This window comes from Phodopus roborovskii, unplaced genomic scaffold (assembly GCF_943737965.1).
Source record: "Phodopus roborovskii unplaced genomic scaffold, PHOROB, whole genome shotgun sequence".
NCBI lineage: Eukaryota > Metazoa > Chordata > Mammalia > Rodentia > Cricetidae > Phodopus > Phodopus roborovskii.
The window spans coordinates 40860643-40874677 of NW_026126480.1; the positions used below are offsets into that span (position 1 = coordinate 40860643).

At 51.1% G+C, this 14035-nt stretch overlaps 1 protein-coding gene across 5 annotated transcripts in view; it reads right to left on the bottom strand.

Moving 5' to 3' along the window:
- Positions 1 to 14035, bottom strand: part of Fam53b (family with sequence similarity 53 member B) — a 103047-nt gene continuing 89012 nt past the window's right edge. For all 5 annotated transcript variants that reach the window (XM_051193190.1, XM_051193191.1, XM_051193192.1 and 2 more), the window contains exon 5: positions 1 to 3932. In XM_051193190.1, the coding sequence (XP_051049147.1) occupies positions 3573 to 3932 (360 nt within the window). In that variant the 3' untranslated portion in view covers positions 1 to 3572. The remainder of the gene's footprint in view (positions 3933 to 14035) is intronic.

Below are 14035 nucleotides of genomic sequence, written 5' to 3' on the forward strand. Positions count from 1 at the left end.
TGGGGGTTGGACCAGGAAGCTTTATTTACACAGTAAAAGTAACAAGCAAATTCCTGAGACTAGAGCCTGTGTGGGAGGGAAGGCAGGCAGCGGTGCATGGAGGGGCTTGTGAAAAGACCCCCGCACAGGCTGCCAAGGACTGCTGCTCTGGTGGGGGCCGCTGACTCACCACACCAGTCACCATACTACCTGAAATAGTACCACCACCGCCACCTGGCTGGGACAGCACACATGGTCCTAGCACAGCCTGCCCGCCCATCTGTCTCTGACCCCTGGGCAATCCCCCCTGCACTGACAATGCAATTCATTTGCCAATGAGACTATGCTAGGAGGTCAGGCTATCCTACCTAGGCTACAGGAGCTTCATCAGTCTGCAATTTTAAAATATCTTTCTCTTCCTCCTTAAGGGGCCTGGCACCAAGGGGAGGGGTCTGACCAGCAGCATGGATGTGGCAAGGGGCAGCATCGTGGGCTGCATGGGCAGAGGGTCCCTGAGCCCTGGCACCTGGCTTACATTTTAAGTGGCCACCATTCAAGTAACTTTAACCACATGAGTGGAAATGGGGTGTAGGATCCAGGGGTGAGTTCTTACTGCTGTGAACCTTGAATGAGCCCAAGATAAAGAATGCCATCTGTCTGCATAGGCGACCCATCTGGGAATTGAGGGGGGGGGGTGTTCCTGTTTAATATGGACCTTTCTTTTATTTAACTTTTCTTTCTGCATACAAATTTAGAAAACTCTCCTGCTACCAAAAAAAATAATAATAATAAAAATAAAATAAAATAAAAAAAATAAAGTAAGGCTTTCTGAGAACAAACCGCTGCATGTGTGGGCAGAACAAGTTCTTGGGACTGTGCATGAGGAAGCCCATGGGTGCCGACCTCCACCACCCATGAGTAAGGCAAGCGTGGGCAGTCATGTAAACTGTCTAGGCTACTACCCTGAACTCAGGTCAGGTACCTGCAGAGAGCAACTCTGTCAGTTCAGTGGCTTTTGGAGCGATAGATGTGATAGATGGCTGGCCCTCTCCCCTAGTTGGCTCTGGTGGAGCCGCACCACAGCCTTGCTCTAGACCTTTGGGCTCCCTAGGCAAGTGGGTAGCCAAGTACATGCTCAGCTTCTTTGGGGGATGACACTCACAGGCAGGATGAGGAAAGTAAGGCCTTTAATGTTGCCCATATTGAAGCCAGCGATTGCTGAAGCCACAGTGCTGGGGGGGGGGGCGGTGAACCGGTCTGATTGCTGCCTGTGGCACCAAGCATGTAGGAGCCAGAGGGAACCTCCCAGGGGAACCTTCCTCCAAGAGATCCAAGACCAGAGGTGTTGGGGCCAGTGAATGAGTCTGTCTGGGTAGCATGGCTGCTGAAGGACGAATGGGCACCTTCTAGGTAAGACCTACTTTGTTCAGTTAAAACAATGTCAGAAAGCAAACGAAGAGGAGCACAAAGGCTCCTGCCATCTTCCCTGGCTACCATGCTGAGGACTTGGACTGAGGCCTTAGTGGGACAAGGGCAGTCCAGAGGGGCCTGAGGAAGCTGGAAAGGGCCAGTCCCTACCCCAGGGAATGACGCCCTAGAGGGAGGAAGGATGAAGTTGCCCTTTAGCCATCAGGCTGAAGGAAGACAGTCTAAAGACAAGTCATCCATTACAACAGCCTTATGACACACCCTCCACCAGGAGTTTCTGGTCACAGTCCACAGGAGAGGCAGCTGGCAACTAACCTACCCTTTGGCCTTAGCAGGCTGTGTGAAATGGGCCAGGGGACAGGGCCCAGATTCTGCATCCCTCGTGAGGGGTGGCTTTAGGGACTTGTGAGGCTACTCCAGATCCAGAGCCTCTCACTGTGGGTTTTCAGGGCACTGGTATTTGCTTCCCACACTCAACTACCTTCCTCCAGGTTTGCTCAGAGAAAGTATGGCCTCCGTGACCCACCAGGCAGGGCTCACATGCCATGCCTTCACCAGCTTTCTACTTTGGCTTTCCAGTGCCTCCAAGTCCCAGTGGTGTCCCACCTTCACATGTACCGACCATACTGCCCAACCTGGGTCTGATTTTAAAGAAACATTGCCTACACATCAGAACTTGAGCCTTCCTTCTGATTGACTGACAAGTTAAAGTTTAGACAAAAGGTTCCCATCAAGGTCTTTCTTTAGGAGAAAGATAGCCATTTGGTCTCAACCAGTGGAGGATGGAACCTCAGAGGGTAGGCACAGCAGAGTAACTACAAAAGTGCCTACATCACATGTCCATGAACTCAAGAGAATGCACCAGTTATTTTTAGCCGTATGGGAAAACAAGCCACTTGTATAAGCCAGCCCACTTGCTATTGTCTGCAGCAGATGCCAAGTTTGCTAGAAGCCAGAGTCTCAGAGTGCAGAACCCTGAAGCATGTCTGCAGGAAAGACTCTGGGAGCTGCCTCAACCGATGCACTCTGGGAACTATGCTGGGAGTGAGGAGCAGCAAGGGGGATTATGATTCAAGCCCATGCTGTGGCTGGGCCGCTAAGGCTCACATCAGTGGACTGGGGGGAGGGGGTGTCTTGAAGCTGACGGTAGTACACTTTCATTAAAGCCAGCAGTGTCTGTGAACAAGCAAAAATGTGCTAGGAATGCTGTGGAGACTCGAAGGCCCCCAGCCTAGGTTGCTACAGAGGGATGCCTACAAAGTAGCCAGCCTGCAAAGCAGGCAGCAGGCATCCCTCTGCCCAGGAATGTACACAGGACCAAATCTCCTGCACCTGCTAGTAGTTCCTGAGGACACTATGAAGGTCATCTTGTCACTGACATCTCTACACTCAGCAGAATCCACTGAACTCAGCCCTCAGGGACTGGGGAGAGTAGGAAGGCTGCCAGTACCAGCCTTGCCAAGGCAGCCCCTGTTCTGGCAGCGGTATGGGTGATTCTTGGTGCCACGGGAGAACTCATGGGCCCACTTTTCAGTCAACACAACTACCAAATGCCTAGTATGGATGGCTTCTGGTCATCCCTGACCTATCCCTGGCCTGGAAAAATGGGACACGGATTATCCCCAGAATCCCTGCACAGTGCCCCAAATGGATTAAGGCCACACGGTCTGGTGTCACTACAGGAGGCATCTCCCGAACCTTCCTGAGCCTGGGGCAGGGAGACCCGGGAGAGAAGGCACGGAGTAAACTAAGTAAAAGGAGGCTTTGGGCAACTCCCCAGATAGAACCTGAGCGAGGCCACAGCAGGCTCAGCCACCTGGCACCCTGCTTGAGGGATGCGGCTGGCCCAGCCCTACTGGAGAATGGCTACCCAGCACTCGATGAGGAACAAAGAGGAGACCAAACCAAAAGCCTGTTCTTGGGCTACAGTAGTTCCATGGAACTGGCAGGAGGCCAGCTGTTGCCTGTGAGGTGTGGCCAAGTTGCCTTCACAAATTTGGGCACTACAGGGTGACAGCTGCTCCCTGGGAAGCGGGTGGGCTCCCTTTTGGGAGCTTTTTCCCCAGGCCCAGGAGCTAGGGTCCCCCTTGGAGTGACCACCTAAGGCCTGGAGGAAGGCCCATCCATGGCAAAGCCTCTGCCACAGGCCTCGGTCCACAGCCGCCTCAGTTGTTCTCTATCTGCTCAATGTCCAGCTCGCCGTCCAGAGAGCAGAGGCTGTTCGTGCAGGCTCCAAGGTCCTGCCAGGCTGTGGCCAGCTCCCCCTTCCTGCAGCAACCCTCATCCAGACTGCAGCCATCCGACTCCTCGCAGGATAGGTCCTCCTGGCAGGGGATGTGATCATCAAAGGAGTGGGGAACAGGCTCTGGAACGGGGGTCCCGGCAGGGGTCCTGCCCCCTGGGTTGGAGGCTGACAGCAATGCGGTCCAGGATCGGGTATTGCTGACAAGGGCAAGGGGGCTCTGAGAGCTGTGGTCTTCCACCCCCATGCTCAGGCAACTGAGGCTGCTGAAGGTCTGACAGTTCTGTGGAAGAAGAGGTATACTGGTCAGGGAAGGGCCCAGTCTCCTTCTGGAACCTCAGTCCACACACCCCACAATGCCCCACAAAGCTTGGCTGGCACTTACTCTGCTGGGCTGTAGCAAGTCTACTATGTGTGAGACCAATCCATAAAGAAGTAGCCCTGGCTACTCAACAGGTATACAACTGCAGACAGTCAGTACATAAAGGGCAAACCTCTGATGTGACCGGCACTGAGGCAGGTCCACTTGTGACATTTCCAGGAGACCTCAGACTCTGGCAAGGGTGGCCTGGCAACAAGGTGTCTGATCCTTGCTAAGGCCATTTCATCCCAGATGTGCAGTCAGCTCTAGGATAATGACAATACCTGCTATGATGTGACTGCCCTGTCAGACAGCAGCTACTAATACTGTGTCATTCACACTTTCTGTGCAGATACATTTTTTTCCTGAATATTTTTTTTTTTTTTAATCTGAGGCTTTGACTGAGTCTAAGAAGACAGTTTGGGGAATGTGTGAAAACAGAAACTTGTTTTTCCTGGTGGTGGTGTTCACGGTTTAATCTAGAGCTTCATGTGTGCTAACTATGCCCTCTACCACTCAACTATGCCTCCAGCCCCAACATGCATACTTATGGCCACAATGTATTAAATAAAACCAGGGAGTGAGTGACCCAGATCCCACATGTCCTTTCAGAAACTCAGACCAGGGTGGTAGTGAGCTCGCTGACACATGCCACCTTTCTTATGGGAAGGGGGCTGAGTCAGATGGAACCATCACTAGGCTACATTGCTGTCATATCCCCTACCCCACCCCCTTCCCATGACCAGCAACAGGCAGGGCAGTGCTGGAGGTCTTTATCTGCTCTCCCCATTGGGTATTCAGAATCACCCAGGGACCTGGTTTAATAGGAGTTCTGGGTTCCCGCCTGCCTGATACTGAAAATGCTTTGTCTAGAGGGCAGTGGCTTTGACCCACACTGATCTGCAGGGGGAGGCCAGGCTTCTAGCCCTCACCAGTTGGGGGCCCAGGCAGCCTCAGGTGAAAGAGATGTGATAGTCCCCACCTAAACTGCTGGACCTCCAACAGCCCCAGAGAGGACGTGTGGCCACACAAGAGCCCCTCCCTGGTGGGCACCAGGTCTAACTGAAGACAATATGGAAGCCAGTCCTTTTAAAGCCACTGAGCAGGGTGTCAGCCCTGACACCGTACAGTGGCGCCACTGCACAGCTCAGCTGTGGGGCTCCTAAGCAGACACGGGTAGAGGCTGTGGCAGTGAGGAACACCCGTGGCCTGCTGACTCCCCTCAAAGGCCCTGCAGCAACTGGAGAAAGACGAGCAGGCTTTGGCTTCTCCCCAGTGCATAGGAACCTAAACAGAGCCGCTGCTGATGGAAGGCACAGACCTGTCCCAAGGGCCCCAATCCTGTCGAAGGCTGAAGGGTTTTATTCTCTGGCAGCCACAGTAAATGGGCTATTAGAACAGGCTCAACAGACAGAAGATAAAGGGCGTCCTCTCTAGGGGTAGGTGGCTGTGCCCGTCAGTCATAGGCACACATTGTCCTGACACCCTTCTGATAGCTTTGCTTTTCTTGGAATCTTTCAATTAAAGCAGGAAGGAGGGGCCGACATGATGGCTCAATAGATAAAGACACTCGCCACCAAGGCTGATGACCTGAGTTCAATCTCTAGAACCTCCATGGTGGAAGGGGAGAACTGACTCCCAAAAGTTGTACTCCAACTTCAATAAACTCATCACAGAGCACCCCCCCACACACACATACAATGTACCCAATAAATAAATACTTAGAAATAAATAAAAGAGAAAGAAACAGGCTGAGGTGCTGAGGGGCTCGGCTCTGGGTTTCAGGAAAGAAGGTTGGGCCACCTCCTGGTCCCGAGGTCCAGGTCCAGGCCAGAAGACCCCACAGCCACAGAATGCATTCCTTCCTTGCATAGCAATACTTGGATACGCCTCGGGGGTTCCTTCTGCCTTTCAGGCTGATGGCCTGAGCTGAGTGAGACAGAGCATGGCACAAGAGATAAGGCTGGCTCAGCACTGGCAGGGACTTGTGGGCCAGACTGCATGGATGGAAGAGGCCTAGGGATGAGGCTATGACTAGTTAAGGACTCGGGAGCCCACAGAGCTCAACCCACCCTCCCGCATCCCTGGCTATGCAGTTTATCTTTTTTGCCTCAATAGGAGTGTAAGAATAAACAGCAATGTATAGTTAGCACCCGAGTGTCTCAGTTCTCGCAGACCGTGCTGGATGGGTGATGGCAACAGTACTTGAGTATCCCCACATCTATTCAGTGTGCCAGATGCCAGAACATGCCTCATTGTTCACTGTGAGCTGTAAAGTGAACAAAGGCCGGGGCCAACAGAACCGTGCTCTCCGTCTTGATCTTGCCCAACAGGTGATCTAAGGTACAGCTAATAGGCCCCAACTTTGTGGTCAGTGTATCAGCATGTGTGGTCAGACTGTGTGTTCCAAAGTCACGTCAGTGCCTAAAGCATTAAGAAGTAGGGCCACTGGGGGTGCTTAGGTCATGGGGTACAGTCCTCATTAAGTTGGGGGTCAGTGCTGTAAGACCTAAGGAAGGACATCTCCCCATTCATCATGTAAGAATGACGAGAAGGCATCACCTGGGGTTAAGCAATTCCTAGCAGATGTGACCCCTTTAGTGCAGGCACACCCCCTCCACCCCCGCTTCTAGAATCGGAAGTCCACTCTGCTGTTCCTTCCTTAGTGACTGTCTCTAAGAGCTTGATGCTACAGTGAAAAGACAAGCTGTTATGCTGAGCATGGGACACAGCCCATAGTAGGGTCCTGGGGACCCATTTGCTGGACCTAAAAAGCGCCATGGTCCCACCATCCATTTCAGAAGCCGGGTCAGCCTTATATGGCATCACAGCTTTAGGAAAGCTAACTCAGCCCCTGAATGTCAGTCTGTCTGATAAATATGGGTGGCCAAGGGCACCCTGGGGCCACCACTCTCCCAACTGTCTGTAGTAACTGAGACTTGCTCCATAGCATGGTGGGAAGGTACATGGTCTGGGTGGTGCATTTTGTCCCAAGCAAAGCACAGAACACCACAGAAATCCCCCACTATTTCTCAGTGTCGTCTATTTGTCCCTTCCCTGCCAAGCCAGTGCCACTTGGAAAACTTTGATGACTCAAAATTCAGTCATTTGGCCACAGTGAAACAAGAGCCACCACTGAATGCCCCATCATCTGGTGGCATGCCCCACCTGCCAGGGAATAATGTGGCTGCCACAGGGGGGGAGGTGATTGTTGTGTCCAGAATCCCATCTCTAGTAAGCCCACCCAGGCGGAGACACAGAGTTTACCCGTGCTCAGGCCTGCTGTATTCTCGGCATGCCTGCCTACCCTCTCCTAGCAGTTCAGGCTGCTCTCTCATGAAGAATGAGAGCTGTATGGGACTGTTGCTAGCCTGGAGGCCTGTACACCCTCAAAAAGGCTTTGGCGGGTGTGGGAGGGTGGGGTGGGGGTGGGGAGGACAGAATGGTGAAATTCAAAGAGCCACATGAACATATCATTTCAAATTGAAATTGCTACTCTAGGACATACTTTGCCTCACCCAACAACTTCTGTTCTTGAGGCCTGTGGATGGGCTCCCCACTTCTTACAGGCCTGCTTGGCCAACAAGCTCAGTGGGACTGTCCTTATGGCCTCAGGCTAATGGCCAGAGGCACTGAGCTCACTCTTACAATCCACAAGAAGGACTGTAAAACACAACCATGCCCAGAGAGCTTTTCTACCAACCCAAGCAGACCTCAGCTCTAGCCAGCCACAACAGAGGCCACTGACCACGCTGCTGTTCTAGCCTGGGTCTCTGGCTCAGCCCCCAGCCCCAGCCTCCTTGGGCCTGCTAATCAGAAAACACTGCTACCTCTTTTCCCAGTGCAGGGCCTTTCTCTCCATAGACTTGTTCTAGCATCTTCCTTCTGGATCGGAGACTCTGGGCTGAGAAGTGATGAAATCACCTTGTTCCTGGGATCCTTGCTTTCCTGGTATAAGCTGAATCCCAACTCCCACCCCCACCCCACCCGGAGAGAAACATGTCAACTCAACATACCCTCCGTCCCTGTTGCCTGGACAGGGTAACTGCCCTGCTAAGCCTTGTGCCAGATCAGCTCGTTCCCTTCTCCAGGTGCTATGGGCTAACATGTCAAGCATGACAGGAGACTCAGAGAGATCTTCTAAGCTACCAAACCATCTGTTTCCTCAGCAGTGACAAGGAAGGCTAAGTAAGGCCTGAGCAGAGCAGATGACAGCAAAGCCTCTTCAGGGAATATTGCTTGGGTGCCAAGGGCCCCAAGCTTATAAGCCCTGTCCCTCATACTTAGAAGTGGGCATCTGGGGACACAGACAGGCCAGCTGGTGGGGCGTGTATGCCTAAGAACAGATGGCACGGCGTCCTTCTCACCCTGTTGCAGGCCTCAGAAGAGGACAGGCAACCAAGATTCTAGAGCCACAGGCTCTGGGCTTCTTTGGTGCCCTGTGGTCTTGTTTCTGGCTTCTTACCTGGGAAGTGCACGGTTGGTTTTGATCTACCTGTTTCAGTGGGCTTTTTAAGGAATGCAAATGCAAGTGGAGGCAAACCGGGGTAGGGGGTGGGCTGCTGATGTCCCACCAATTCCCTTGGCTCACAAAAGCACCCACTCTCTACTGCTTGGCTGCTGCTTGCTCACAGCTGTCCCTTCTAGAATGCCTGGGGACTAAGAAGCATGGAGCATAGCTTCCTCACAGGGGCAGCCCCAGCTCAAGATGGCCTGTCACAGGTGAAAGAAGTACTGTCCTGCAACCAGTGGAATGACATCGCAAGGGCTGGCCATGCCACCTGAGCCCTAGGCAGAGGCCCAACTCCTGTGTTGCCTTTCTACACAGCCTTTTCAAGTCTTGTCCGCTCCCCTGCCCCCCACCACAGTTTCCTCAAAAGCCCTCCCTCCATCATCCACTGCTTAATAATCCCCAACTCAAGCTCTGCTTCTTGGAACTGAAACACAGTACCTAAGACTCGGCATGTGTGGCCACAGGGTCTGTCACACATCTGCTCCCAGGTGTGCTCCTCCCCTGGAACTCTTCCTCCGTTCCTGTTCCTTCCAGAGCAAGAATGTCACACCCTGGGCAGACGCTGCTGCTGGGCCCTGGGCACCATCACCTTGAATCTGCTGGGGATCGGTGGCTGCTGGAGACACCACCCCTTGAGCAGCCAGTGTTCTAAGCACAGCTGCTGCACGAGGCGGCTATCAGCGTCTGGTGGTAATGGGCTATGTCCGCCAAGTGCAAACATGCTTTCTCCTGAACAAAAAAAAGTCCAGTTCCTCCACAGCCCCCACTCTTCAAGGCTGCCATGCTTGCTTCTCTTTCCCAGGCCAGTTCCCTTTCTTAATGGACCCATTAAAAAAAAAAAAAAAAAAAAAAAAAAAAGTTATAGGCTGGGGAGAGCGCTCAGTCACTAAAATGCTTGCTGCAGAAGCACAAGGGCCTGAGTTGGTTCTCCACAATCCCTGTTTTGTTTTGTTTTTGTTTTTTTTAAAGCCAGGTGTGGTGGTGCATGCTTGTAATCCCAGAGCTAGGGACCAAGGACAGGCAGATCCTTGGGGCTTGCTGGCTAGCAAGCATGACCTAATCAGAGAGAGGCCTTGTCAAAAAACAAGGTTGGGGGCTAGAAAGCTAGATCAGCGGTTGAGAGCAGCTGCCTCTCTTGGAGAGGACTGGGTTTGATTCCAAGTATCCATATGTCCGTTCACAAAACCACCTGCAACTCCAGTTCTAGGAGATCTGATGCCCTTTTTGCCCACCCCACCCCCAGCTGTTGCACACACGTAGTGCACACAAATTCATGAAAGCATGCATACTTATGCAAAAGAATGAATGAATAGATAAATAAGCAGATGGATGACAACTGAGGAACACCACCTAATAAAGTTAATCTCTGGCTTCCATGTACATGTACACACATATGCATATACACATACATCTGAACATACATACATACACACACACACACACACACACACACACACACACACACACGCACACGCACGCAGATATACACATAAAGATAAAAGCCCTAAACATTATAGGTCTCTCTATATTATAGGTCTTAGAGCCACCTCAAATCCTTCTAAGATACCAAAACAACAAGGCCAGTCTGAGAGGCCAGGTAGGCAGCTGGCCTCAGCTGGCCTTGCATGAGGCTGGCCCTTGGATCTGCCTGAGTGGAGGCACTACCTCCCCAAGCAGACACTTGCACAACAGAACTGTGCAAGTACCTAAAAACAATAGGCCACGAGACAAATTCTCTGTCTCCTTTGTGCTGGGGCTGACAAAGCATGTAGTTTCTTCGGGTTTGGTTTTGTTTATTTATTTTGAAACAGAATCTCACTGTGTAGCTCTTGCTAGCCTCAAACTCACAGAGATCCACCTGTTTCTGCCTCCTGAATACTGGGATTAAAGGCTACCATGTTTTTTGCAGGGTTAACAACACAACACTATGCTCAGTCCACCTCTGTGTAGTGCTTTGGGCCTTTTTGAGCCTGGTTGGCCTCCTTACTCTCAGGAATGTGGGAAATGCTGACTGGAAAGCCTGGCTGGGAAAGCCAGGGTGCCAAGGACTGAGAATAGGAACTGAAGCAAGAGGTGGGCCAAAGGGGCCCTTATAGCACCGCTGGTTTGGCACCAAAGACTCCGGGCTCTTCCCAGATCACAGGTTCCAGAAGCCAACAGACTGATGGGGGCAGTAAACACCTGTTATGTAGAAGCCAGGCCTATCACTGGGGCAGTCCCCCTCTGCTGCCAACCGTTCTGACGATGCAGCGCCTACTCGAAATGCGTTCCTTCCATTGGCATGCTCTTTCTCCCCTACTGAATGCAACCTTACACACCCTGTTTAGGAGCAGAGCTCAAATTCCTCTTTGCACTCTGTTCTCAGCCAGCCATACAGAAAACCCTCATCATGCTCCACAGCCTAGTTCTGGGGCTGCCTCACAGTGTAACTACTGAAGGGCCCAAACCTAGAATGCTGCTATCAAGAAGAGTACTTGATTTCCCGAATGGCAATTAGCCAGTGTCCCCAATCTGCTGGCACCCGACAGTACACATGACGGTTGCTGTTCCTGCTCTAGGCCCCAGAATGGCAGATGGCATGCCTGAAACCAGGGGGTGTGGAAGCCAACTTCAAGGGCCTCCCTGAGCCCTCACGATTGGAAAACAAACATTAGGTTTCTGCAGTGAACACTGCACTCAGCACAAACTCAGGAAGGAGTTTGTGAAACCACTTTGCTCAGTTTGGTGTGAAGAGGATTCTTTGCTTAACAAACATCAAGGGACCTTTCCAAAGCACACAGGGACCTGGCTGGGGGCCAAAGCCAATGCTATCTGGGCCCACAGCCCTCAGGGCAGAACTGGCTGGCAATATGTCCATGAGCAGCTTCCACAGCAACTCTGGGGCACAGAGGTGGGCCTTGGTCCCTGAGAAAGGATGAAGGGCCCTAGCTGTCTTAGAAGCTTGTGTGTTCTAAAACACTGCAACTGGAGCCAGGCAGCAGTGCTGATGTGCACCAGGGCCTTCTCAGCTCCACCTCTGGAGCCCCGTATCCCCATTCTAGATACGGATATCCATGGACCATCACTCAGAGAATGGGAATCTGTCCTGGAAAAGTGAGCCGGTCTCTGCCAGAATCAGTCGGTCATTCCACTTCACAGATTTTACAGATGGGCCAATCACAACTGAAGGAGGGAGGGACTTACACAGCTAAATGGATGTGCACTCAGGTCTCTGGAACAGGCCTGAGGAGGATGAGAGACAGACGCGCGCGCGCGCGCGCGCACACACACACACACACACACACACACACACACACACACACACACACACAGTGGGGGGGTGTCGTTACTCAGGCAGGGCACAGTGTAGCAAAAAGGCTGGGCAGACTTGAGCTGGAATCTCTGATATGATATGCCCACTGGGACCTTGTGAGATCATTCAGCTTCCAATCCTCAGTTTCTCATTTGTACCAGGTGAGAACTTCAAACAAAATCCCAGACTTTGTGGATGATTAAATGAATGGAGACCACCTGTGGAAGGGGCCAACTGCTCCTTGCCACTCTCTGTCCATCTGTGCCTGGGCTCAGAGGACCTACGTGGCCCACAGCAGGACACAGCAGAGCATCTAAAAGCTCAGCTTTGGTTCAGAATCTGTACCCAGCTGCCCTAGTTTCCATAAAAAAAAAAAAAACACCAAGTGAAGACCAATAAGACAGGCTAGCTACACAAAAGATAAAACATCTAGGAATAAATGTCCAAGAATGCATAAAGTGTGTGAAAGACAACTTTACAGAGCATCCAACAGGAACTGAACAGACACTGTCTCCCTGCATGGGGGATGGAAAGACACAATCTGAAAAAGGCATCGCTTCTCCACAGGTCAGTTCACAAGCTCCAACCAAGGCCTGCACCTGCACCTGCACCTGTGGTCTCGAGCTGCACGGTTATAGTTTGTTGAGTTTTGAGATAGGGTCTGACTGTGTCATCCAAGCTAGTCTCAAACCCTTGATTCTCCTGCCTCAGCCTTCCAGTGTTGGGATTACAAGCCTGTGCCACCATGCCAGCTATTCCATTTTTGATAGGAAAATAAACAGACACATGAGCCTGGAAAGTTCTATAGCCAACAATACAGGCTAATGCTACCAGATCACCCCATACCAAATAATGTTTATGCAAAGCCTCAAGAGCCAGAAAGGCACAACAAATGCATTTATCAGTGGAGACCAAGACAGCAGAAGATGAAGTTCCAAGTAGACACAGCATAATATACGGTTGGTAGCAATGGAGTCTCAAAGCAGAGAGGAGAAGATGGGTTTCCAGTCGGGACAAATGGGGAGTGCATTAAAAGGAGCAGAGTGGTTCCACATACACAGCATGGACAAGACAAATTACAGAGCAATGATCACAACATGAAGTCGTAGAGGACTAGAAGGAAACGGGAGAACTGCTTTATAATCTTGAAGCCAGTTGACTGTCCTTTCTAAAACTCAAAATCCAGAGCCATTAAAGAGATAAACATGACGCAAACATGCATGTCAAAGGATGTCAAAAGCAGGTGGCATGTATAACGATGCTGCCACTGAGCCACTGTACCGAGCAGTCTGTCGGTTCCTTAAAATGTCAAACTCAGTGCTTCTGTGAGATCCAGCAGTTCGGCTCTGAGGTAGGTGAAGTGTGCCCTGTAGGAACCCATTCCTAGCACCTCTGGTGCATCGCTCATCATGCTCAAAGAGGAAAAATGATGCAAAAGCTATCAAATATGAGGAACCGAGAATGCTACAGTGTGTGCAGACTGAAAGAAGCCAGACATAAAAGGATGTGTGTGGTGTGATTCTGTTTATACGTAATGACCGGGATAAAGATGTCTGCAGAAAGAACACAGACCAGTGCTTGCCAGGGGCTGGGGAATAACGACCGGTGGGCACATCTCAGCTTTAAGAAGCAACAGAGTGCTTTAAAAATAGATGTGGTGATGGTTACCGAGTTCTGTGAATAAGCTACAAGCCACCCATTGTACACGACAAATGTATGAGTAGTGTGGCATATGAATTATATCCCAGTAAAATGCAAGCATGCCAGAGTCAGAAAACAAAGAACAAATTACAAATAAATATTTGTAACTCAAACCACAACCAAAGTTAATCTCCTTAATATTCAGTTGGGAAGAGAAAGACCAACAGCTGTTTTCAAAAAGAGCAGAGAAAAGACCACAGAAGAGAGACACAAATGCTCTCTTAAATATGTGAAAAGACACCCAACTGATCTGGAAATGCAAATGAAAATGACAGCCGTAAGCTGTGGTAGGTACAGGTCTACAGCACAGCAGTGGGAATCCGAGGCAGGAGAATTCATGCTGTTTAAGGTGTCAGCTTGCTCTACATAGTGTCCTGGGCCAACCAGAACTCCATAGCAAGACCCTGTCACAAAAGTGGTTAGGAGAGGCGGAAGGACAAAGGGTGCAGCTGTATACCCACCTATATGGTTGGTAAAAACCTAATGTTTGACCAGAAGGGGGCAGAAAGCGGACTATCT